We start from the raw sequence: 22,828 nt of genomic DNA on the forward strand, positions 1-22,828 counted from the left end.
ATCGTGAAGTGGTGGAGAGTCATCTGAAATCCATTGCAAAGTTTTAACCCCAGATGTAGGTAAGTGTGGCTTCTAACACACGAACTGAGGACACTGGGAGATGCTGAGGTGTGCGCGCATGTGTGTTCTGTGCGTTCCTGTGCACGGCTCAGCTGGGTGCATTTTTCTTCATTCACCTAGGGTTTTTCCAGGATGAAGCCACACTTTAACAAATGTGCACGCCCAGCATGGGCATCCTCGGAGGCCTGTAAAGCCCAGAGCGTTGGGCTCCAGCCCTGGGTCTGGGATGCAGGCCAGAATTTGCACTTCTAAAACGTTCCCTGGCGCCGTGAAGCTTTGGCACCAGGCTGGAAGACCACCCTTTGGAAGCCGGGCTTTTCGCTGGGCGGGTCTAGAGCGTACCGGTCCTCATTGTTGCCGCCCCGCCCTCGCATCACCAGCCCGCAGCCGCATCACCACCCTCGCTCTTGAGAGCAGCAGCCGGAACAGGGGCCGGCCCAGTGCGCGGGAGCTGGTTCCGGGTGCGCTCTGACTCCTGCTTTGCGTTCCGGCCTCCGGCGTTTCCGCGTGCGTAGCGGGAGACGGAGCCCGTGGGGCAACCTGGCGCTGGTCCTACCGGGAGCGCTTCCGGCCACGCAGGCGCAGGAGCCCGCGTGCCTGGCAGGAGGAGGGGACCGCAGGTAGGGGCGGCTGCGGACCCGGGGGCGGGGGAGGGGACCGCAGGTAGGGGCGGCGGGCCGTGGGAGGGGACCGCAGGTAGGGTGGCAGAGGCGCCGCGCCAGCCCGCTCCCGGAGCCGCGCGTGCAACCGGCGAGCGGCTAGGGGCTGCGGGCGAGAACGGGGGCAGCTGGCCCGCGTACTGCCCGGCGCCCTCGCTTGACTGGAGCCGACGGACACTCCGCCGGGACGGACACCTCCGGCAGAGGTGGTCGGCGCCGCGCTGCCCCTGCCTCCGGGGGCGGCTCTGAGTCCGGTGCAGTCGTCTGCTGCCCCCACTTTTAAAAAGCAGGGTTGAGCCGTGTTCTTTGGTGGTCTCGTCTTCTCCACCCTTGATCCCTGCTTTAGAACCTTAAGGCTAAGCAGGCATCCAGCATATTTAAAATAATTATATTGATGTGCCTGTGCTTTGTTGGCAACGTGGGGTACAACCAAAGTTGTGTTGTGGAGCACGAATTCGTTTCTTCTCTGGTTGTAAAAGATATTCTATAGATGGCAGAAACCAATTTTGTTCCATTGCTTTTCTTTTTCGTCACGCTTCTCCCTCCCACTGCCGTCTCTTTCTTTTTTAAAAATTAAGCTGTGAGTGTATAGCAGTAGTTTCCACTTTTCCTGTTACCAGTTTTTTATTATTATTGTCAGAAATCCAGTGTGCCTTAAGCAGTGCCTAATCAGTAGCTTTCGCTATCAGTTTGCTTTTTTCTGGGCAAGAACATTCCCTCAGCCATACAATCTTATCCCTTAACCCTGGGCAGCCTACTCCAGAAATATGCCTTTAAAACAAACAAACAAATCAGGTGATGGGGTGAGTGAAAGACTTCTTTAATAAGCGGATGGACAGTCTCAGGGTCTCAGCATGGGTCCCCTAATCCTTGCAGTGACCTAGCTGTATTCAGTTCAGTCCATTGTCTGAGGCTGTAGGATTTAGAGGAAGAATGTTAATTTGAGGCCAGAAAGTTTGACTTCTTTGTGTACAGTTTTAGTCACCTTGGGTAATTCGCTCTGCCTCAGTTTTTCTTATCTGTAAAATGGGGATAATAGCAGTTATATCTAGCTCACAGAATCCGTGTCAGACTGACACAAAATGGTAGCTGAACTTCTGGATGCGTGTCTTTCTGAGATGGGATTCAGAAGTGCTTGAGGGGACTTTGGGATCATTGAAAGGCTAGTGAGGCGCACGGCTGTCACGTGGACAAGAAATGCATTAAAAGGGTGATGAGAATCCAGCGCAGATTCGAAGATGTGAACGTGTCCTGAGGTTGGCAGCCTTGAGTGGCAGAGAAGAAAGCGATGTCCCTCCAAAAGAAAACAAAGTAAGCTTCAGACCTTGTAAGATCTGACTCTACCCCTGGAGGTGCAGGGTAGGATTGATGGGAGGTGAGGGGCTGCTCCACTCCGCGGACCGGGTGGTGGATGAGAGCGTCACGGCGCCGGCACCGCGAAGAGAAGGAGCGCAGGCACAGACACGGGAGGAGTGACGCAGAAGAGGGAGGCGGCGCCTGAGCCTGTGAGGATGGGGGCGTAAGGGATCCTGCCGCCCGCCAGCCTGGGTACACGCAGCAGGCAAGGGGTCCTCGACCTCACAGTCAAGGAGAAAGGAACCAGCATCCCGCAAGGGGACCTGCAGGGATAAGGGGGTGGGGGGGGCGGGCGGGTGGGGTCAGGGCTGGGTCTGGAGAGGGGCATGGAGGCTGATCTTCTGAGGGGTAGGTATCAAGAGTCTGGACTTTAGCCTGAGGGCAGAGAAAGTGAAAGTATTAGTTGCTCACTCACGGCCTACCCTTTGCAGCCCCCTGGACTCTAGGCCGCCAGCCTCCTTTGTCTGTGGGATTCTCCAGGCAAGGATATTGGAGTGGGTTGCCATTCCCTTCTCCACGGGATCTTCCCGACCCAGGTCTCCTGCCTTGCAGGCAGGTTCTTTACTGTCTGAGCCACCAGGGAAACCCCCTGAGGGCAGAGAGGGGCTGTCAAATGTTTTTAAAGCCAAGAGTAACAAAATTTGTGCTTCATTGTTTATACCAGAGAGGAGGTCTTCCACACGGGCACAGGAAGTGTGTGCAAAACCTGCTTCACCAGCGGTGGTATAGTCAGTCCACAAGAGTGAACTAGAGTTTCATGCATGCGCTTGGGTAAAACCTCGGAAACGTAAGGCTGGGCTTTTAAAAGAAGCAAGTTTACAAGGATGTACTCTTGGTGCTCCGTGCATTCCGCATCCCTGATATGGGGACTCTGTGCCATTTCAGAGGAGGGACTTGAGCCCCCACAGACGGTGTTCACGGGAGTCCTGGAACCAGGCCCCTGCGGTTACAAGGACAGCGCCGCTTGTGTAAAGCTTGGAAGCATTCGTGCGTTCTGTGTTGTTACTTAGGGGCACACATCTATGTGGTGAAAATAAAAAGCACGCGTGGAAACTGAACCTTGGGCAGGTGCCCGGGTCACCTTTGTGAGCACAGATGTCTGGACTCCACCTCCGGGTTTCTGATTCAGAAAGTCCAGGGCGAGCACTCAACAACTTGCGTTTCTCAGAAGTTCTAGATGCTCCTGCTGCTGCTGCTGCAGGTGCAGGGACCTCAGTTAAGAACCGCTGACCCACACACTTGAGGATGGGGGTTCCTTCTTGGGAGGGAGCAGAACAGGACTGCAAGGGCTACGTGGCTTCCGCCCTGTTGGCATTATTTCTTTGCAAAGGGGGACGCAGTGTTACCTGGCAGAGCTGGACAGCTGCTCATGGTCTCCGTTTTCACTTTTTCTGTGCTTGCAATGTTTCAGGGAAGAAAAGAGATCCTGTTTGCTGCGGGGAATGGATTGGAAAAGAGAAAGCAGTGTTAGAGCCCATGGGAGAGTGTTGCAGAAGCGCAGGTAGGAGATGCTTAGACCGGGGTGGGGTGGAGGAGCGAGGGAAGGGGAGAGCGAGCAGATTTGGGAGCTTTCGGGGGGAGAAGCGACTGTTGATGGTGACTGGTCGGTCGGGCTTGAGGGGGAGACATCAAGTTCCCTGGTTGCGACCCCCTCACAGTGGGGACCCCTGAGTGGCAGGCATGCTGGCGACAGGAGGGAGAATTCAGTTGTGGACGTCCCAGACCTTGAAGGGTCCCCGGCTGAGTGATGCTTTAGGAGAAAGAGCCAGGTTACAGCAGAGGCTAGAAACCATTGACGTGACCGTGGCTGCCTGAGTCGTGTGCGTGGATGAGACCACGTGGAAGGCGAATGGAAGAGGGGCCCGCGACATCACTCGAGGGATGCCATCCCCTGAGGCAGGCCGACTAGCTGCTCTTCCCGCCACCCATTCTTGGGTGGCCCATGAGCTAAGGATTCCTTTCATGTTTTTAAATACTGGGGGAAAGAAATCAAAGAAACAGTCTTTTGTGACGTGAGGCTCGAATCCCAGTGTCTGTGAGCAGAGTCTTGCTGGAGGAAAGCCACGCTCACCCACTGGTGCAGGAGGTCCCGGCTGCTTCTGGCGGCCGGATGGAGGGACCGTGACTGTCCCCCGGTCGCTCTGCACGGCCGCTGCACGCCCCGCACGTCCCAGTGCTGTGGTCCCTCGATTACCGCTCTGGCCCCTAAAGCTGAACTTTTACTGTCTGGCCCTTTACGGGAAAAAGTTCTTCTGGCCTCTGACCTCAGGTCTAAGTCGAGACACTCTTGGTCGCTTTAAATGCCGCAGAGGAGAGACGGCAGGGGTTTTGCCTGTTTCTTGTAGGTCAGCTTCTAAGAATCAGGCACTGAGGGAAGACGCTCCGGAGACTGTGAGGCCGGAGTGGTGAATGTTGTCGTCGCATCCACCGGAGTCCTGGGAGACGCCTGGAAGGAGGGCGCTGTAGAGAAAGATGCGGGCCCGGGATCTCGAGGACGGTGAGCAGACAATGCCTGGGCCGTCACTGGGCGCTGCTGGCAGGACCCGGGCCGTGGGTGAGCACCCCACCTCGTCCCAGAGAGGAGGGGCTTGAGTGAGCCTGGAGCAGAGCCAGGGGTCCCTGAACTCCTCGCGGTGACAGCAGAGATGATGGAAGCCCTGCATTCTCTTCTGATCAGGGCAAAGTACACTGACCCGTGGCAGAGTCCTCCCTTCTCCCATCCACCTACTAACCCAGCCTGACACCGCTTAGCTTTGGAGGGGAGATGCGGTCTGGCATGTCCAGGGTGGTGTGGCTGAGACGAGCCCCTCCCCTCTGACAGTCCCTGCTCAGCAGAAGCGCTGTCACTGCTGACGCCTGCAGCCTGGTCACTGGGAGGTGACAGCTGGCACTTCTGAGATTGCGAGCACTGAAGAGAGCGGATCTGAGGGGGGAGGGTTGAGTTTGGGAAGTGTTTTTTTATCTTTTCATGTTAAGATTTTATATATATATATACATAAAAATACAGCATCTTCATTCATTCTCTGTTGACAGACACCGTTCCTTTCATGTCTTGACTATTGTGAATAATGATGCTATGGACATAGGGGTGCATGTATCTTTTCAAATTAGTAGGGATTTTTTTTTGGATATGCACCCAGGAGTGAGATTGCTGGATCATATGATGGTTCTAATTTTAGTGTTTTGAGGCACCTTCACATGGCTTTCCATAGCAGCTGCACCAATTTATGTTCCCACCAACAGTGTCAGAGTGTTCCTTTTCTTCGCATCCTCACCAACATTTGTTATCTCTTGTCTTTTTTGGTGATGGCCATTCTGACAGGTGTGAGGTGATAACCTCAAATTTATAGTATGTGAATTACATCTCAGCCTAGATTTTCAATTGAATTATAGGTGATTTAAACTATTTTGTTAGTTTCAAGCATACAACATAATGACTCCATATTTTTAAAGCTTATGTTCCACTTAAAAGTTACTACAAAATAATGGCTGTATTCCTGTGCTCAACTCTGGATCAGAGACACAGACCAACTCTGGGTCAGAAGTAGCTTCTCCAGGCAAAGCGACTTAGTTGCTCCAGACAAGAGTGAAGGCGTCAAGCTCCCCGCCAGGTCCTGGGGCTGCAGACTTTCTGCTTGTCTGTACTTGCAGAGAACAGTTTGCAGTGAGAAGGCAGGCATCGTTCAAAGAGGGTGGCCTGATGCTTGGCAGTGCCCGCAGCAGGGCATGTACAGGCTGCCTAAGATGTGTGGGAGGAGTGAGTTCCAGGAGGGAGTGATGGGGGTCAGGGGAGCGGCCAGGGACAGAGGGTGGCTGGCAGGGAGGCCTGGGCTGCCGGCCCCCCTGTACCGCCCTGGAGATCGGGAGCCTGGGAGACCCCTGGCCGGGAGGGCCTGGGGAAGGGGGCTGCTTAGACTGTGGCCGTTTGTCTGTGTGCAGAGTCATGAGTCTTATTCAAAATTCAGCAGACCTCCTCTTTGGTACTTAGAGGCAGAGCACTTTCAAACCAGCGCACAGGGCCAGCCGGAGCCTTGACCGACCCAGGAGTCTGGCCAGAAACCTGAGCGGGAAGGAAGGCCCTCCCGGCAGGTAAGGCTTTGCGTCACTGTGTCCTCGGCCCCGAGACCCAGGGTCCGTCAGTCACTGTGTCACATGCCCCATGCTGTGGCTAAGCCCGCTTCCTCTGCTCTGGCTGCTCCCTATGGGTGGCAACCTGTGTCCATCCCAGGCTCCTGGAGGGCCCCGCGCCCGACATGCAGGTTCGTTCCCGCCCCTCGCCGCCCCCCTGCGGCCAGGCAGCAGCTCCTGCCTAGCGCCGGACCCACACCTGCTCCCGGGCTGTCGAGAGTCACCTGCACCCCTGCCTCACCCCCGTCAGGCCGCATGCGTTCTCATCAGCGCTCATCCTGATTTCCGGCCGGGCCTCCCACCCAGCCTCTCCCACCACCGCCTCTCCCACCACCGCCTCCCCTACCACCGCCTCCCCCACCAACCTCCCAGGGCACCCTTTCACACCTTTGCTTCTTAAAAGCGTCAGGGGGCTTCTGAGCACCTCCCAAGGAGCATCCCAGCCCCTCAGCATCCCAGACAGCCCCCAGCCCAGCTTCTCTCTCCCCTGCTGTCTCCAGAGCCACGGTTTGCTTTCCTCTTAGCGTTGCTAGCTGCACGGTGCTAGCCTGTCCTCAGCGCAGGCGGCTGTGGGGGAGACAGAAACACGGCCGGACAGGCCCAAGGCTGCCTTCTGCTCGACCCTGCAGGTATCGGGCACACGACCCGCGGCTGCTTCTCTCAAACCCAGATGCTCACGGCAGCCCTGGCCCCTCCGTCCTTCCTGAGACCGGCTGGGCTGTGACCGCACCTCGTGTCTCCATCTGAGGGGCCTCCGTCTGAGGGGCCTGCGGAGTGCAGCACCATGGAGACGAGGCCCCTGGAGGGCAGGAAGGGGCCCGCGCCCAGGGAGCTGCCGCCGGCCGTGGGGCTGCTGCTGTCCATGGCGCTCATGAACGTCCTCCTCTACCTCTGCCTCGACCGGCTCGTCACCACACCCCGCGGCCCCGCAGTGCAGCCCGGCCGCTGCCCACCGGGCCACTTCAGCATGGGGCAGGCGACCACCTGCTCCCCGTGGCTGTCCTGCGAGCAGCTGAGGACGGAAGTGAGGCCTCTGAAGCGCGTCGGGGAGGGAGCCGTGAAGACGGTGAGTCGCGCCCGCCGTCAAGGGGGCAGGCGGCCCAGGGGAGGGCGCCGGCTCACCCCAGAAACCTCACTGCGGGATGCCATCCCTGTAAAGGGTGGGCCCACCCCCTTGTAGGGTGTTCCGCGGTCAACAGGGGTTGTTAGGAAGCCTGTGTCACAGCGTGAGAATGCTGTCCTAAGTAGAAAAGCAAAATGGAAAGCTGTGCCAGAGGCTGTCCTATCTGCACGATTACATCCGTAAAAATATAAAAATGATAGAAATCGTGCAATGCTGAAGGAGGGTTTGGGGCAAGTTTTTCTGGTTCTTATTTTTCCAGCTGTACGGTGCTGTTTTTCAAAACCTTTTCATCTTACCTTGGAGTATAGATAATTAACAGCGTTGTGATAGTTTCAGATGAACACCAAAGGGACTCAGCTGCACATATCCATGTATCCATTCTCCCCCAGCTCCCCTCCCATCCGGGCTGCCACATACCACCGAGCAGAGTTCCCTGTGCTGTACAGGAGGTCCTTGTTGGTTATCTGTTTTATGTGTTTATTATCTATGTCTTTTTTTAAAAATTCATTTTGTTTGTTTATTTTTGGGGGCTGCGCTGGGTCTTCATTGCAGGGCGTGGGCTTTCTCTCGTTCCGGTGAGTGAGGGCAGCTCTGGTTGGGGTGACGGGCTTCTTGTAGTGGCTTCTCTTGGCGCAGAGCAGAGGTCTAGGCACGCCGGCTCTAGAGCACAGGCTCAGCAGTTGTGGCACAACGGGCTTAGTTGCCCCGAGGCATGTGGAATCTGCCCAGACCAGGGATTGAACCCATGTCCCCTGCACTGGCAGATGGATTCTCTACCACTGATCCACCAGGAGGCCCCGGAGGTTTGTTTTGATGCCGTTAAGTGTCATGCGAGCAAGCTGTTTATAAGTTTTGGAGACTAATCCCTTGTCGGTCACATCATTTGCAAATATTTTCCCCCAGTCTGTGGCTTGTCTTTGCCTTTTGTTTATTGTTTCCTTTGCTATTCAAAAGTTTTTGAGTTTAAGTAGGTCCCATTTGTTTATTTCTGTTTTATTTCCATTATTCCAGGAGACAGATGGAAAAAGATATTGCTGTGATTTATATCAGCATACTATTACATTGATTAAGAAAATTTTTTACTTTAAAAAGAGAACCCAAAGGGGCCAATTCAGTTCTCATTAGAAGCCTCCAGAGCCTGGTCTCATGGGCTGTTTCAGCAGCGGTTGTGCCCGTGTTAACTGAGGCAGGATGACTCTAGAAGTCAGTTAAGGATGTGGCTTGTTCATTAAAATGAAGGGTGACGAAAAGGCCGTTGCCCTGAGATTTTGTTTCTTTGGCTGAAACTTGCCCTTGGGGCAAGGAAGAGAGCTGTGGGCTTGTCATCCGGGGGGTCAAGGTGGTAGTGGGTATCTGGGGACAAGGCTCCAGCAGGAAACCCGGGGATGAGCTGAGGCCTTGCCTGGCTGTCTGGGGACCAGAGGCAGGATGCAAGGAAGGAATAAGAGGTGAGGGCCCCGGGGGGCTCCCAGCCTTGGGCACGCTGCTCCTGCATGCAGTGGGGGGGGGTGGTGCCGGCCTGGGTGGGGAGCATGGGGACAGGCAGCTGCAGCCCGACCAGATCCAGTGAGGAATCAGTGGGTTCTGGCTGTCCCTGCCAGGAGGAGGCCGCGGGCCATCCCATTATACTGGCCGTGGGGTGTAAGGGACGGGGTGACGGAGGCGCCTGGCCCAGGCACCTGAGGGACAGGGTCAGCGGTGCCGGGAAGGTCCCACGTGCGCTTGAGGTGGCCCGGCCGCTGGGTGTAAAACCTGGCACTCGGGGTGGGGGGAGGTATAGATTTGGGTCGGTGTTGACAGCAGTGGGCCGTGAAGATGTCGCCAGGGAGGGAGGTAGTAGAGAAGCACCTGAAGCCAGGTAACTTCTGTCTCCTTCGAAGAAGGACCCTGTGGCTCCCCACTTGTTTCTGTGTTATTGTGCTCACTCAGAACATTTTCGGCGTTGGTTTTTACCCTGAAGGATGTCTTTGAGTAGCTTTGGTGATGCCAGGTTGTTGTTTAGGACAGACGTGATTTCAGGGGATCTCAGCAGACTCCCACTAGGTTCAGCAGTGTGCAGTGTGGTTTGTTTGTTAAGGTGAAGGGCACTCAAGGGCTGTTACTGAGGCTTTGTTTCTTTGCCTGAAATTTGCCCTCATGGCACAAGTATCCTGAGCGCATCTGTCCTGCCCACGTTGGGACCCCAGGGCCTGTGTAGGGTGGGGCCCAGGGCGGCCTCCTGACCTTCCATCCACCGGCTGCCCCCACGCCTCCCTCGTGGGCATCCTCCTCTCTGGCAGCCTCCGTGTGCCCGCCTCACAGACCTCCAGTAGTTTTCACAGCTGCTGCTTTTGTCCTTTAAAACCAAGGTACTTTCAGTTCAGTTCAGTCATTCAATTGTGTCTGACTCTTTGGGACCCCACAGACTGCAGCACGCCAGGCCTCCCTGTCCATCACCATCATGAGTTTGCTCAAACTCATGTCCATCGAGTTGGTGATACCATCCAACCATCTCATCCTCTGTTGTCCCCTTCTCCTGCCTTCAGTCTTTCCCAGCATCAGGGTCTTTTCTAATGAGTCAGTTCTTTGCATCAGGTGGCCAAAGTATTGGAGTTTCAGCTTCAGCATCAGTCCTTCTAATGAATATTCAGTACTGATTTCCTTAAGGATGGACTGGTTGGATCTCCTTGCTGTCCACGGGACTCTCAAGAGTCTTCTCCAACACCACAGTTCAAAATCATCAAATCTTCGGCGCTCAGCTTTCTTGATGGTCCACATCCATACATGACTGTGGGAAAAACCATAGCTTTGATTAGACAGACCTTTGTTGGCAAAGTAATGTCTCTGCTTTTTAATATGCTGTCTGGTTTTGTCATAGCTTTTCTTCCAAGGAGCAAGCGTCTTTTAATTTCATGGCTGCAGTCGCCATCTGCAGTGATTTTGAAGCCCAAGAAAATAAAGTCTGTCACTGTTTCCATTGTTTCCCCATCTATTTGCCATGAAGTCATGGAACCAGATGCCATGGTCTTAGTTTTCTGAATGTTGAGTTTTAAGCCAACTTTTTCACTCTCCTCTTTCACCTTCATCAAGAGGCTCTTTAGTTCCTCTTTGCTTTCTGCCATAAGGGTGGTGTCATCCACATATCTGAGGTTATTGATATTTCTCCTGTCAATCCTGATTCCAGCTTGTGCTTCATCCAGCCTCACATTTTGCATGTTATACTCTGCATATAAGTTAAATAGGCAGGGTGACAATATACAGCATTGATGTGCTGCTTTCCCAATTTGGAAGCAGTCCATTGTTCCATGTCCAGTTCTAACCGTTGCTTCTTGACCTGCATACGGATTTCTCAGGAGGCAGGTAAGGTGGTATGGTATTCCCATCTCTTGAAGAATTTTCCAGTTTGTTGTGATCCACGCAGTCAAAGGCTTTGCCGTAATCAGTAAAGCAGAAGTAGATGTTTATCTGGAACTTTCTTGCTTTATCTGTGATCCGTTTCCCCCATAGTCAGTCTCTCCCATCAGGAAGCTTCCATAAGCCTCTTATCCTTCTCCATCAGAGGGCAGACAGACTGAAAACTGCAGTCACAGAAAACTAATCAAACTGATCACATGGACCACAGCGTTCTCTAACTCGGTGAAACTACGAGCCATGCCGTGTAGGGCCACCCAAGACGGACAGGTCATGGTAGAGACTTCTGACAAAACGTGGTCCACTGGAGAAAGGAGTGGCAGACCACTTGATATTCTTGCCTTGAGAACCCCATGAACGGTGTGAAAAGGTCCTTTACAGAGGCAGAGCGCTTGGGTTGGCGCCCATCAGAAGAACCGATTCGGTTCTTTCTCTTCCTCTGGCGCCCTCCAGCTTTGTGTAACCCCAGAAAGGGATGGATGTGATGTTTTTCATGTGGAAGGCTGGCTGGAGCACAGATGTGTGAAAACGCAGTGTCCACCCTCCGGCCGCCTCCTCATCTGGGACCTCTCTTCTCCTCTGTGCCGATGCCTGGGTGGCGTCATCCGGCCCCGTCCCTACCTTTATCCGCTGGTGAACTCGGGCCTTTTCTATCCCCTGCCTCCCCCACACCTTGGCTGTTGAAAGACTTCTCACTCTAGTTGTGTCACAGACCATCCCCTCAGCCTCCTCCCTTCTCCCCACCACCCAGCTACTCACACCACGGCCAGGAGGCCCCCTTTTTCTTTTAAGTTCAATTTTAATTTTATATTGGGGTATTACTGATTTACAGTACGGTGTTAGTGTCAGTCATACAGCACAGTGAAATCAGTTACTCATCTGTCCTTCAGATTCTTTGCCCATATAGGTTATTACAGAATAGTGAGCTCTACGGTAGAGTCTTGTTGGTTATCCCTTTTATATTTAGTGGCACATGTGTGTTAATCCCAGAGTTTCTCTCTTCCCCACCCCGGGAGACACCCCTCTCATGCCCCTGTGTCCATGTCCACGCGCAGCCCCTCAGCAGGGTGCAATGTCTCTGCATGTGGGAGAGAGCTAGGAGTTGGCCTTTCCGAGGCTTCTGCCTTGTCCCCTCCTGAGCCAGGGCTCCGTGCCTGGTGCCTGCCTGTCTCCGTATCCTCCAGATGGGGCTCTCTGCCTCTGCCGTGGCCCACTTCAGCTGCTCTCGCCGCCGTTGGAGTGGCGTGTGTGTGGCCATGGGCAGCAGTGTCCCTCCTCTGCTCTGGCTCCACTCCCCACCCCCTGACCCCTCGCTGCTCTATCACGGCGGGCTGTGGACGCATCTCCAGAGGCCATTGCCCTGCCATCCTTCCTGACTGGGATGTGGTCCACAGAAGCCCCTTGGCTCCTTCCTCCACCTCTGTCAGCTTCCTGTTTGAGTATCACCCCAGCGAGAGCTTCCCCAAACTAATAAAGTTATAAATTCTCCCCCTTCCCTGCTTAATTATTCTCCAAAGCATATTTTACCTTCCAGTGGACTTTACACACTTCCTGTTTATTTTCTCTTATCGTCTGCCTCCTGCACTAGAATGTAAATTTCACATGGCCAGGGATTTCCTTCAGTTTTTTTAATTGACATAAGTACCTTGTTAAATGAATGAAGACAGATTAGACTTTGTACTGCAAAGGACCATTATTTTCTAAAATTTGTCTTTACATTTAAATAAGGATCACATGAATAATATATAAAGAGCTCCTAGAAATTAATAAGCACGAAGCAAACAATCCTAGAGGAGACAGTATGAAGGATAGTGATCAGACTTTCCACAGAAGACGCACAGAAATGCCCAGGGATGGATTAGCAGTCAGGAGAATACAGATGAAAACAGGGAAATGTTTTTCATCCAGTAGATTGGTAACACTTAGTAAGGCTGAAGGAAATGGCAACCCACTCCAGTATTCTTGCCTAGAGAATCCTGTGAACAGAGAAGCCTGGAGGGCTGCTGTCCATAGGGTTGCACAGCATCGGACACAACTGAAGCGACTTAGCATGCATGCGTGCATTGGAGAAGGAAATGGCAATCCACTCCACTGTTCTTGTCTAGAGAATCCCAGGGACAGAGGAGCTTGGTGGGCTGCCGTCTATGGGGTCGCACAGAGTCAGACACAACTGACGCGACTTAGCAGCAGCAGCAGCAGTGTGGTTGAGGCTAGAACGTAAGATTCATACATGATTGGTGAAAGTGCATGTTGGCCCAGACTCTGAAGGGTGCGATGGTACATAGTGTTCATTCAGTGATCCGTCTACTTCCCTAACTTATGAAAACATCTGCACATGTGCACAGAGATGTGAATATAAGGCTATTCATTGTAGCACTGTTGTTAATAGGAAATAAGTGGGAAATAATTTAGATATATATCAATTCTTTAAAAATAGATCACATAAGGTCATAGTAAATGCCTATGTAAAATTACAGAACTGTGTAGAAAAAGGAACCCAAGCCACCCTGACAGCATCTGTCCCAAATTTAATGAGTTTTTATTATACTTCAGTTTAAAAAAAAAAGGTCTTCTGCAAAATCTTACCTAACATACACCAGTATAGTTTGTACACCCATACTATGAAATGTTATGAAGCTTTAAAAAGAATGACCTGAATCTCTCTCTATATATATTATAGTACCATTTTATATAACAAACTCAAATGCTATTTTATAAATGGATATTAATACATGTAAAAGCATAGAAAAATATCTGGAACATTACTAGTCAAACAGTTAACTAGTTTCCTTTGGGCTGGGGATTAAATTCAGAGGAAGGAGTTCTACTCCCTCCGTATTTGAACTTTTATCAAGAGTATTCATGATTATTTTTATAATATTTTTAAAAAGGTAGATTGCTGAGAAATGATTCTTAACCCCTGACTTGCAAGTATGTAATATTGGAGGTTTCAGATATTTGTGAGAGATCTCGAAGACTAATAATATTTGATAATAAACATCAGTAGTATTTCATCTTTTCATTTATCTGAGGCACAAAAGTGAATGAGATGTAAGCGAGGTTTGAGGGGAAGTCATGAGGCCTGTGGCTGAAGCTCTCCTGCATTTCTTGTGGAATAAATGTGTAAAAAAACCATAGCGGCTTCTCTTTAGTGATCCCCATTTTATATGAAAAAAAAAAAAGCTAGTTGCCAGTGAGGGGAAGGGGAGCCCAAGAGAGTGATGGATCTCAACAGAAACAGGATTTTTATACTGGAGTCAGAGGTCAAATTCAGTGCTTGTGCAGCTCTGTGAAGAGAAGAAAATGTGTTCCATATTAAAATTTAAGAAATGTATTCACGAAACATACAATGATTCCAGCAGCGAGGGCAACTTGACTTCTTAGTAGAAATTATCTATAGTGAAATTTCTCAGATTTGGGTTTTGGAGAATGTCTTAAAAGACAACTGTTTGAATAAATGATCAACGGCGACAGTTTCGTAGGTTTTTCTGTTAATGAACCTTCCTTCTCAGGCCCACAGTAAATTTTTGTAGTCCTCCAGCCTACCTCCTCCATTTAATGTATATTTTAGTTCCTTAAAAAAATGTTTTAAAATATTAGAGTATTATATATTCTTTCTTGTTATACCAAAAGATATAAAGTTGGGGGGGGGGGCGGGAAGCATGTAAAGAGAATAGAAAACGTCCTTAGATTTCTGTGTAATTTTGTTTTATGCAGTTAGAACAATAATATAAAAACACTGTGTCCTTTTCATCTGTCACATTGCTTGTATCTGTGAAAACCCCATCCGATAGCGTCTGCAGTGGGCTGCACCCATAACCTTCCCTGAGTGGCCCTGCATAACTGGAGCACTTCCCAATTGTTGATGGGTGGACAGGTTCCAGTTAGGCTTTGATAAATAATGCTAGATTTTTATTTCTGGAGCTTTTTATATATTTCGGGTTATTGCCTTTAATTTAAGTGCCAAAGTCTCTAGAAAACTACACCCCAGGTTGCTACCATAACCTTTATTTTAACTACGAAGACATGGAAGCCAAAGGGACATGGCCCACAGGGTCCAGCTCAGCCCGGGCAGCCGGGTCCTGACCTGGAGGCTGTTTTCTCCTCTCCAACCCCTGCCTTCCCTTTGGGGACTCGAGCAGCGGGTCAGCGGTTCTTACTTCTTTCCCTGTGATAGAAGTGTGAGTGCACAGCTGTGCGGGGCAGCTGCTCGCCGGCTGGCGGTGTCAGGATGGCTGGCCTAGGGTGGAGTGCGTCATTTCAGCTTCTGCTGTTCCAGCCAAAGTCATGGAAACCATGACCGTGTTAAAGGCGTGTTCCCTACGTACAGCCATTCCTATCTGTGCTTTACTCTGCTCCTTTTAAAGCGAGTGGCAGTGCTGGTGTGTGCGGTGGGCTGGCTGGACTCTCTCCCTACTCAGGGTTCTCCAGCTTTCCACTCGCCCCTTCCCCAGCCTTTCCCCTCCCCATCTTTGCACGTGCAGCCGCCTCTCCGGGGAATGAACCCCCTTCTCCACATCTGCTTTGCAAGCCCGTCATCCCACAGACCCGCTCCCAGGCCAGCTGCCCCACCGCCTGCGGGCCGAGCCTTCACCCAGCATCTGGTCCGGCTCCCAAGTGAGTCTGTGGAACAGCCCACGCTTGACTCTGTGCATCCTCTGCACCGCAGCCAGCACCTCAAAGCAGCTGCTTCCCAGCTCACCAGCTGCTGAGGGTTCCGGGTTGACGTTTTCTGTGGCTTTGTTCCAGGTGTTTCTGTCCGAGTGGAAGGAGCGCAAGGTGGCCTTGTCGCGGCTCACCAGGCCGGAGGTGAGAGACGACTTCCTGCACGGGCTGCGGATGCTACAGGCACTGCAGAGCGAGCACGTGGTCACGCTGCTGGGCTACTGCGAGGACGACGACACCATTCTCACCGAGTACCACCCCTTGGGCTCCCTGGGCAACCTGGAGGCAACACTGAACCTCGCCAAGTACCGCAGCCTGAACACGTGGCAGCACAGGCTGCAGCTGGCCCTGGGCTACGTGGCCATCCTCGACTTCCTGCACCGCAGCCCCCTGGGCACGCTGGTCATGTGCGACTCCAGTGACCTGCCCAAGACCCTGTCCCAGTACCTGCTGACCGCCAACTTCAGCATCGTGCTCAACGACCTGGACGCCCTGCCCCTGGTGAACCACAGCTCCGGGGCCCTGGTGAAGTGTGGCCACCGGGAGCTCCATGGGGACTTTGTGGCCCCAGAGCAGCTGTGGCCCTTCGGAGAGGACATGCCCTTCCAGGACGACCTCATGCCCGCGTATGACGAGAAGAGCGACATCTGGAAGATTCCTGACGTCTCCAGTTTCCTTCTGGGGCATGTGGAAGGGAGCGACATGGTCCGATTCCACCTGTTTGACATTCACAAGGCGTGTAAGAGCCAGGTGCCTGCAGAGAGACCCACTGCTCAGGCTGTCCTGGACACTTACCAGAAGGTTCTGAATCTACTCAGAGACACCGCGACGTCTCAGTCAAGAGAGATGCTGTGAAAGCCAGTGTAGCCACTGACAGATGAGAGTCAGGGAACAGCTGGAAGAGTTGCACCGGTTTTGCCCTGATGGAAGGTGTTGGTGGTTCTGCCCCAGGTTCTTCTTCTCCTGACTGCCTGGCAGGAGTTGCTAAGCAGGAGCACATGGGCTTGCCGTAAGCCTGGCTGCAAGCGAAGGTGGAGAGAAGCAGTGAGTCTGCCCAGTATCTGAAGGAAGTAACAAAAATGGAGCTACAAAGAGGAGTCCCTAACAGCTGAATCTGTGGGCTTGTAAGAAATGTGCGTGGAGAGGTTTTTAAGTGGCAGTGTGGGGAAGAGACAAGCAGTAGTTCTCGCTTTGTTGGGTGAGCATCTGCAGTGTGCTTCACGGCACCGAGGAGACGTCGCTGTGTTTCGGGTGACTGCTCAGGGCCACACCTGTGTCATCCACGCCCCAGTGAGCTAGCGTGCATGCTCTCTGAAGCCTTGAGTGGATAAGGAACATTGAAAATATCACGTATATCGGAAATCCCATCTGTGTTACTACTGCCTCGGATGGTGCTTGTGAAATTCCCCTTTACCTTCCAGCTGGTTATTTATTCTGTGCTCAACATTAATTATCGTGAACATTTTACACCAACAGTGTCTGTCACTCACTCATTATTGGAAGGCGTTGAAGACCTTCCACTTGAGTTGCATGATTGAGTCCTTCAGAAAGCTTTCCTTGGCCTTGTCATCCTTGTTTGCAGGGGAGGAAGGATTTGGTGCATATTCATCATTACCAATAAGGGGGTTAAAGCTGGCATTGAGGGCAGAAAGGCTGTGCACAGGCCTCGTGGTCACTGGAATTACAGAGAGCTGGCCCCACCCCGCAGACTCGGACTCAGTGTCTGGGTGGAGTCTCTGCATTTCGCACTGGTTCCCTGGTGATGTGCTGCCGGTCTGAGAACCACATTTTGAGAACTAGTGTCCTTACCTATCCAGGCAGTAGACAGGGAGTATGCTCAGTATTATCCTTGTTCTACCTCCCATGGTGATTGGGTCCTGTGGTTGGTCAGAGAATGTGCTTGCCCAGAGTATATTAACCGCTGCTCTTTGTTATAAACATGCTGCCAGAACCCACTAGGATGGCTGTAATCAAAAGGATGGATAGTAACAAATGTTGGCGAGGATGTAGAGAATTGGAGCCATCATACGTTGCTGGTAGGAATGTAAAATGGCCCAGCTGCTTTAGGAAACAGTCTGACTGTCCTCAAAAGGTCAAAAATAGAGTTACCATGACCCAGCAGTTCCAGTTCCCAGTATTTACCAATGAGAATTGAAAACATGTCCATAAAAGAACCTGGACACAAATGTTCACAGCAGCATTATTCATAATAGACAAAGGCTGAAGATGTCCATTTGCTGGTGAGGAGATAGAAATTGTGGTTCAATGTTCATAGCAGCATTATTCATAATAGACAAAGGCTGAAGATGTCCATTTGCTGGTGAGTAGATAGTGGAAATTGTGGTTCCTGCGTACAAAGGGGTAACATTCACCCATGAAGGGAGTGTAGCACGTAGTCATGCTCCAGCATGGGTGAAGGTACTGAGTGAACGGAGCCATCACGAAAGACCGCGTGCCGTGTGGTTGCATTTGTAGGAAATGTCCAGAATCGACAAACCCGCAGAAACAGAAGATAAACCAGTGGCTCCAGAGCGGCTGGCAGGGGCTGGAGTTGAAGAATGGGGGGCTTACTAATGGGTACAGGGTTTCTTCAGGGGAGATGGAAATTTCCAGAAATGGTGACGGTTGCACAACTCTGAATAAATAACACTGAACTGTATAAAAGGGGGCAGCTCCATGTGGAGCTGCTGAGCTGATGTTGCTCTTTTCATGTTGTAATTCTGGATTGAGGGTTTTCCTTGATTTTTGGACTTTGCATTAGAAAAAAACTTTCAGTTTCAAATGAATTTCTTTTTAAATATTGCTGATAGAGCTAAAATGAGCAGCATGGTATTTGGAAAGGACACAGTGCCAGGATCAGAAGACACAATTCCAGCTCTGCCTCTGACTCACATGTGGTCTCAGACAGACCGATTTCTAAGTGAGAGAGCTGGCGAGGCATTTCCAGCTTCTGCTCCTCTGAGTTCTCCATGATGCTTTATTGTGCCAGTGCCAGGCACCAAGCTGGCCCTGGCCCTGCAGTTTCTATCTTCAGTAACAACAGAACCGCAGAATCGTAAGAGGAAAAGAAAGACCCAACTTTCTGCTGTGTAAAAAAGACTCACTTCCACTCTAAGAGCATACACAGGCTCAGAGTAAAGGGATGGAAAAAGATATGCCATGCACACGGAAGCCAGAGGAGAGCAGGGGTAGCTCTACTTTATTAGACAAAATGGGCTTTAAGTCAGAAAGTGCAGTGAGACAGAATTCAGTATATGGTGACAAAGCGGTCAGCTCATCAAGAGGGTATAAAAATCATAAGTCTGTATGCACCCCAAAATGCATATAGATCTGATGGGAGAAGTAGACAACAATACAATAATAGTTATGGTAAAAATACCCCACTTTAATACCCCACTTTCAACAGTAGACAGATTATCCAGACAAAATCAAGAACGAAACCTTGGATTTTTAACTGTTATCTTGGACTCAGTGGACCTAACAGACATACATAGAAAATTCTACCAAACAGCAGCAGAATACACATCTTCCTCAAGCACGCATGAAACTTTCTCCAGGACAGATTATGGTGTTAGGTCACAAAACAAGGATTAACAATTTTGAGAAGATTGAAATAACATCAAGCATCTCATCTCATTTTCTGACCACAGTGGTTTAAAACTACAATAGAAATCACTAACAGAAGAGTGAAAACAACAGAAACCAATGAAACAGAAAATAAATAGACAATAAAGAAAACTCACAAATGTGTGGAAATTAAACAACACACACCTAACAAACAGCGAGTCACAGAAGAAATCAAAAGGAAAATCTTAAGTTCCTTGAGACAAAAATGAAAACACACTGTACCAGAACTTAGTTGTTCTGTTCAGGCACGCAGTCATGTCTGACTCTGCGACCCCATGGACTGCAGCACACCAGGCTTCCCTGTCCATCACCAACTCCAGAGTTTGCTCGAACTCACGTCCGTTGAGTCAGTGATGCTATCCAACCATCTCATCCTCTGTTGCCCTCTTCTCCTGCCATCAGTCTTTCCCAGCATCAGGGTCTTTTCCAATGAGTCGGCTCTTTGCATCAGGTGGCCAGAGTTTTCGAGCTTCAGCATCAGTCCTTCCAAGGAATATAAAGGGTTGCTTTCCTTTAGGATTGACTGGTTCGATCTCCTTGCTGTCCGTGGGACTCGCAAGAGTCTTCTCCAGCACTGCAGTTCAAAAACGTCAGTTCTTCGGCACTCAGCCTCCTTTATTGTCCCGCTCTCACATCCATACATGACTACTGGAAAAACCACAGCTTTGACTAGATGGACCTTTTGTTGGCAAGGTGATGTCTCTGCTTTTTAATATGCTGTCTAGTGTTGTCATAGCCTTTCTTCCAAGGAACAAGCATCTTTTAATTTCATGGCTGCAGTTGCTGTCCACAGTGATTTTGGAGCCCAAGAAAATAAAGTCTGTCAGTTTTCCATTTTTTCCCCATCTATTTGCCATGAAGTGATGGGACCAGAGATCAAATTGCCAACATCTGCTGGATCATGGAAAAAGCAAGAGAGTTCCAGAAAAACATCTATTTCTGCTTTATTGACTATGCCAAAGCCTTTGACTGTGTGGATCACAATAAACTGTGGAAAATTTTGAAAGAGATGGGAATACCAGGCCACCTGACCTGCCTCTTGAGAAACCTATATGCAGGTCAGGAAGCAACAGTTAGAACTGGACATGGAACAACAGACTGGTTCCAAATAGGAAAAGGAGTGCGTCAAGGCTGTATATTGTTACCCTGCTTATTTAACTTATATGCAGAGTACATCATGAGAAACGCGGACTAGAAGAAACACAAGCTGGAATCAAGATTGCCGGGAGAAATATCAATCACCTCAGATATGCAGACGACACCACCCTTATGGCAGAAAGTGAAGAGGAACTAAAAAGCCTCTTGATGAAAGTGAAAGAGGAGAGCGAAAAAGTTGGCTTAAAGCTCAACATTCAGAAAACGAAGATCATGGCATCTGGTCCCATCACTTAATGGGAAATAGATGGGGAAACAGTGGAAACAGTGTCAGACTTTATTTTGGGGGGCTCCAAAATCACTGCAGATGGTGATTGCAGCCATGAAATTAAAAGACGCTTACTCCTTGGAAGGAAAGTTATGACCAACCTAGATAGCATATTGAAAAGCAGAGACATTACTTTGCCAACAAAGGTCCGTCTAGTCAAGGCTATGGTTTTTCCAGTGGTCATGTATGGATGTGAGAGTTGGACTGTGAAGAAAGCTGAGCACCAAAGAATTGATGCTTTTGAACTGTGGTGTTGAAGAAGACTCTTGAGAGTCCCTTGGACTGCAAGGAGATCCATCCAGTCCATTCTAAAGGAGATCAGCCCTGGGTGTTCATTGGAAGGACTGATGCTGAAGCTGAAACTCCAATATTTTGGCCACCTTATGCAAAGAGTTGACTCATTGGAAAAGACTCTGATGCTGGGAGGGATCAGGGGCAGGAGGAGAAGGGGACGACAGAGGATGAGATGGCTGGATGGCATCGCCGACTCGATGGACATGAGTTTTAGCAAACTCCGGGAGTTGGTGATGGACAAGGAGGCCTGGCGTGCTGTGATTCATGGGGTCGCAAAGAGTCGGACACAACTGAGCGACTGAACCTGAACTGAATGGGACCATGATTTTAGTTTTGAACACTGAGTTTTAAGCTAGCTTTTTCACTCTCCTCTTTCACCATTATCAACAGGCTCTTTAGTTTCTCTTCACTTTCTGCCATTAGAGTGGTGTCATCTGCACATGTGAGGTACTGATACTTCTCCCGGCAGTCTTGATTCCAGCTTGTGATTCATCCATCCTGGCATTTTGCATGATGTACTCTGCATATAATTTAAACAAGCAGGGTGACAATATACAGCCTTGATGTACTCCTTTCCCAATTTTGAACCAGTTTGTTGTTCCATATCCAGTTTTAACTGTTGCTTCTTGACCTGCATATAGGTTTCTCAGGAGGCAAGTAAAGTGGGTCTGGTATTCTCATCTCTTTAAGAATTTTCCACAGTTTGTTGTGATCCACACAGTCAAAGGTTATAGCATGATCAATGAAACAGAGAGAGATGTTTTTCTGGAATTTTCTTGGTTTTCTATGATGCAGCAGATGTTGGCAGTTTGATCTCTGGTTCCTTTGCCTTTTCTAAATCTAGCTTGTACATCTGAAAGTTCTCGGTTCATGTACCGTTGAAGCTGAGCTTGAAGGATTTTAAACATTATCTTGTTAGCATGTGAAATGAGCACAATTGTGTGGTAACTTGAACATTCTCTGGCAGTGGAATGAAAACTGACCTTTTCCAGTCCTGTGGCCCCTGCTGAGTTTTCCAAATTTGGTGACATTGAGTGCAGCACTTTAACAGCATCATCTTTAGGATTTTAAATAGCTCAGCTGGAATTCTGTCACCTCCACTAGCTTTGTTTGTAGTAATGCTTCCTAAGGCCCACATCACACTCCCATGATGTCCAGCTCTAGGAGAGTGATTTTTCATCATGGTTATCTGGGACATTAAGACTTTTTTTTGATATAGTTCTTCTGTGTATTCTTGCCACCTCTTCCTAATCTCTGCTTCTGTTAGGTCTTTATCATTCCAGTCCTTTATCGTGCCCATCCTTGCATGTAATATTCCCTTGATATCTCCTGTTTTCTTGAAAAGATCTCTAGTCTTCCCCATTCTATTATTTTCCTCTATTTATTTGTATTGTTCATTTAAGAAGGCCTTCTTATCTCTCCTTACTATTCTCTGGCACTCTGCATTTAGTTGGATATATCTTTCTCTTTCTCCCTTTTGTGTCTGTTCTTTCCTCAGCTATTTCTATAGCCTCCTCAGACAACGGCTTTGCCTTCTTGAATTTCTTTTTCTTTAGGATGGTTTTGGTCACTGCCTCTTATACAGTGTTATAGAGTTCTTCAGGCACTCTGTCTGCCAAATCCAATCCCTTGATTCTATTCATCACTTCCACTGGATAATCATAAGGGATTTAATTTAGGTCACACCTGTACGGCTTAGTGGTTTTCCCAGGTCCCTTCAGTTATGCCTGTTTTGCAGTAAGCTTGTGGTCTGAGCCCCAGTCAGATCTGCCGTCTTGTCTTTGCTGTCTGTATAGAGCTTCTCCATCTTCAGCTGCAAAAGAACATAATCTGATTTCAGTGTCTGGTGATGTCCATCTGTAAAGTCATCTCTTAAGTAGTTGGAAAAGGGTGTTGACTATAACCAGCATGGTCTCTTAACAAAACTGTTAGCTGTCGCCCTGCTTCATTTTGTCCTCCAAGGCCAAAGTTCCCTATTACTTCAGGTTATCTCTTGACTTCCTACTTTTGCATTCCAATCCGCTATGATGAAAAGGACGTCTTTTTTTGGTGTTAGTTCTAGAAGGTGTTGTAGGTCTTCATAGAATGGGTCAACTTAAGCTT

At 50.0% G+C, this 22,828-nt stretch overlaps 1 protein-coding gene across 3 annotated transcripts; it reads left to right on the top strand.

The window, feature by feature from the left end:
- Positions 1-537: 537 nt before the first annotated feature.
- Positions 538-16,854, top strand: POMK (protein O-mannose kinase). Of its 3 annotated transcripts, none has more exons than XM_070781505.1 (6): positions 538-680; positions 3,487-3,576; positions 4,421-4,572; positions 6,064-6,164; positions 6,833-7,269; positions 15,466-16,854. In XM_070781505.1, exons 5-6 carry the CDS (start codon positions 6,988-6,990, stop codon positions 16,234-16,236), a joined length of 1,053 nt encoding a protein of 350 aa, XP_070637606.1. In that variant the 5' UTR covers positions 538-680; positions 3,487-3,576; positions 4,421-4,572; positions 6,064-6,164; positions 6,833-6,987; the 3' UTR covers positions 16,237-16,854. The 3 variants fall into 3 exon arrangements, with proteins under 3 accessions (XP_070637606.1, XP_070637608.1, XP_070637607.1); XM_070781507.1 differs by lacking the exon at positions 538-680 and adding an exon at positions 743-756; XM_070781506.1 differs by lacking the exon at positions 538-680 and adding an exon at positions 791-2,030.
- Positions 16,855-22,828: the final 5,974 nt, after the last annotated feature.

This window comes from Bos indicus, chromosome 27, assembly GCF_029378745.1.
Source record: "Bos indicus isolate NIAB-ARS_2022 breed Sahiwal x Tharparkar chromosome 27, NIAB-ARS_B.indTharparkar_mat_pri_1.0, whole genome shotgun sequence".
In the NCBI taxonomy this organism is placed as follows: domain Eukaryota; kingdom Metazoa; phylum Chordata; class Mammalia; order Artiodactyla; family Bovidae; genus Bos; species Bos indicus.

Bases quoted from the DNA above. Each gene is read 5' to 3' on its own strand.
- POMK (XM_070781505.1), top strand. From the start codon at position 6,988: ATGGAGACGAGGCCCCTGGAGGGCAGGAAGGGGCCCGCGCCCAGGGAG. The intron at 7,270-15,465 runs GTGAGTCGCGCC...GCTTTGTTCCAG, and splicing joins GGGAGGGAGCCGTGAAGACG to GTGTTTCTGTCCGAGTGGAA.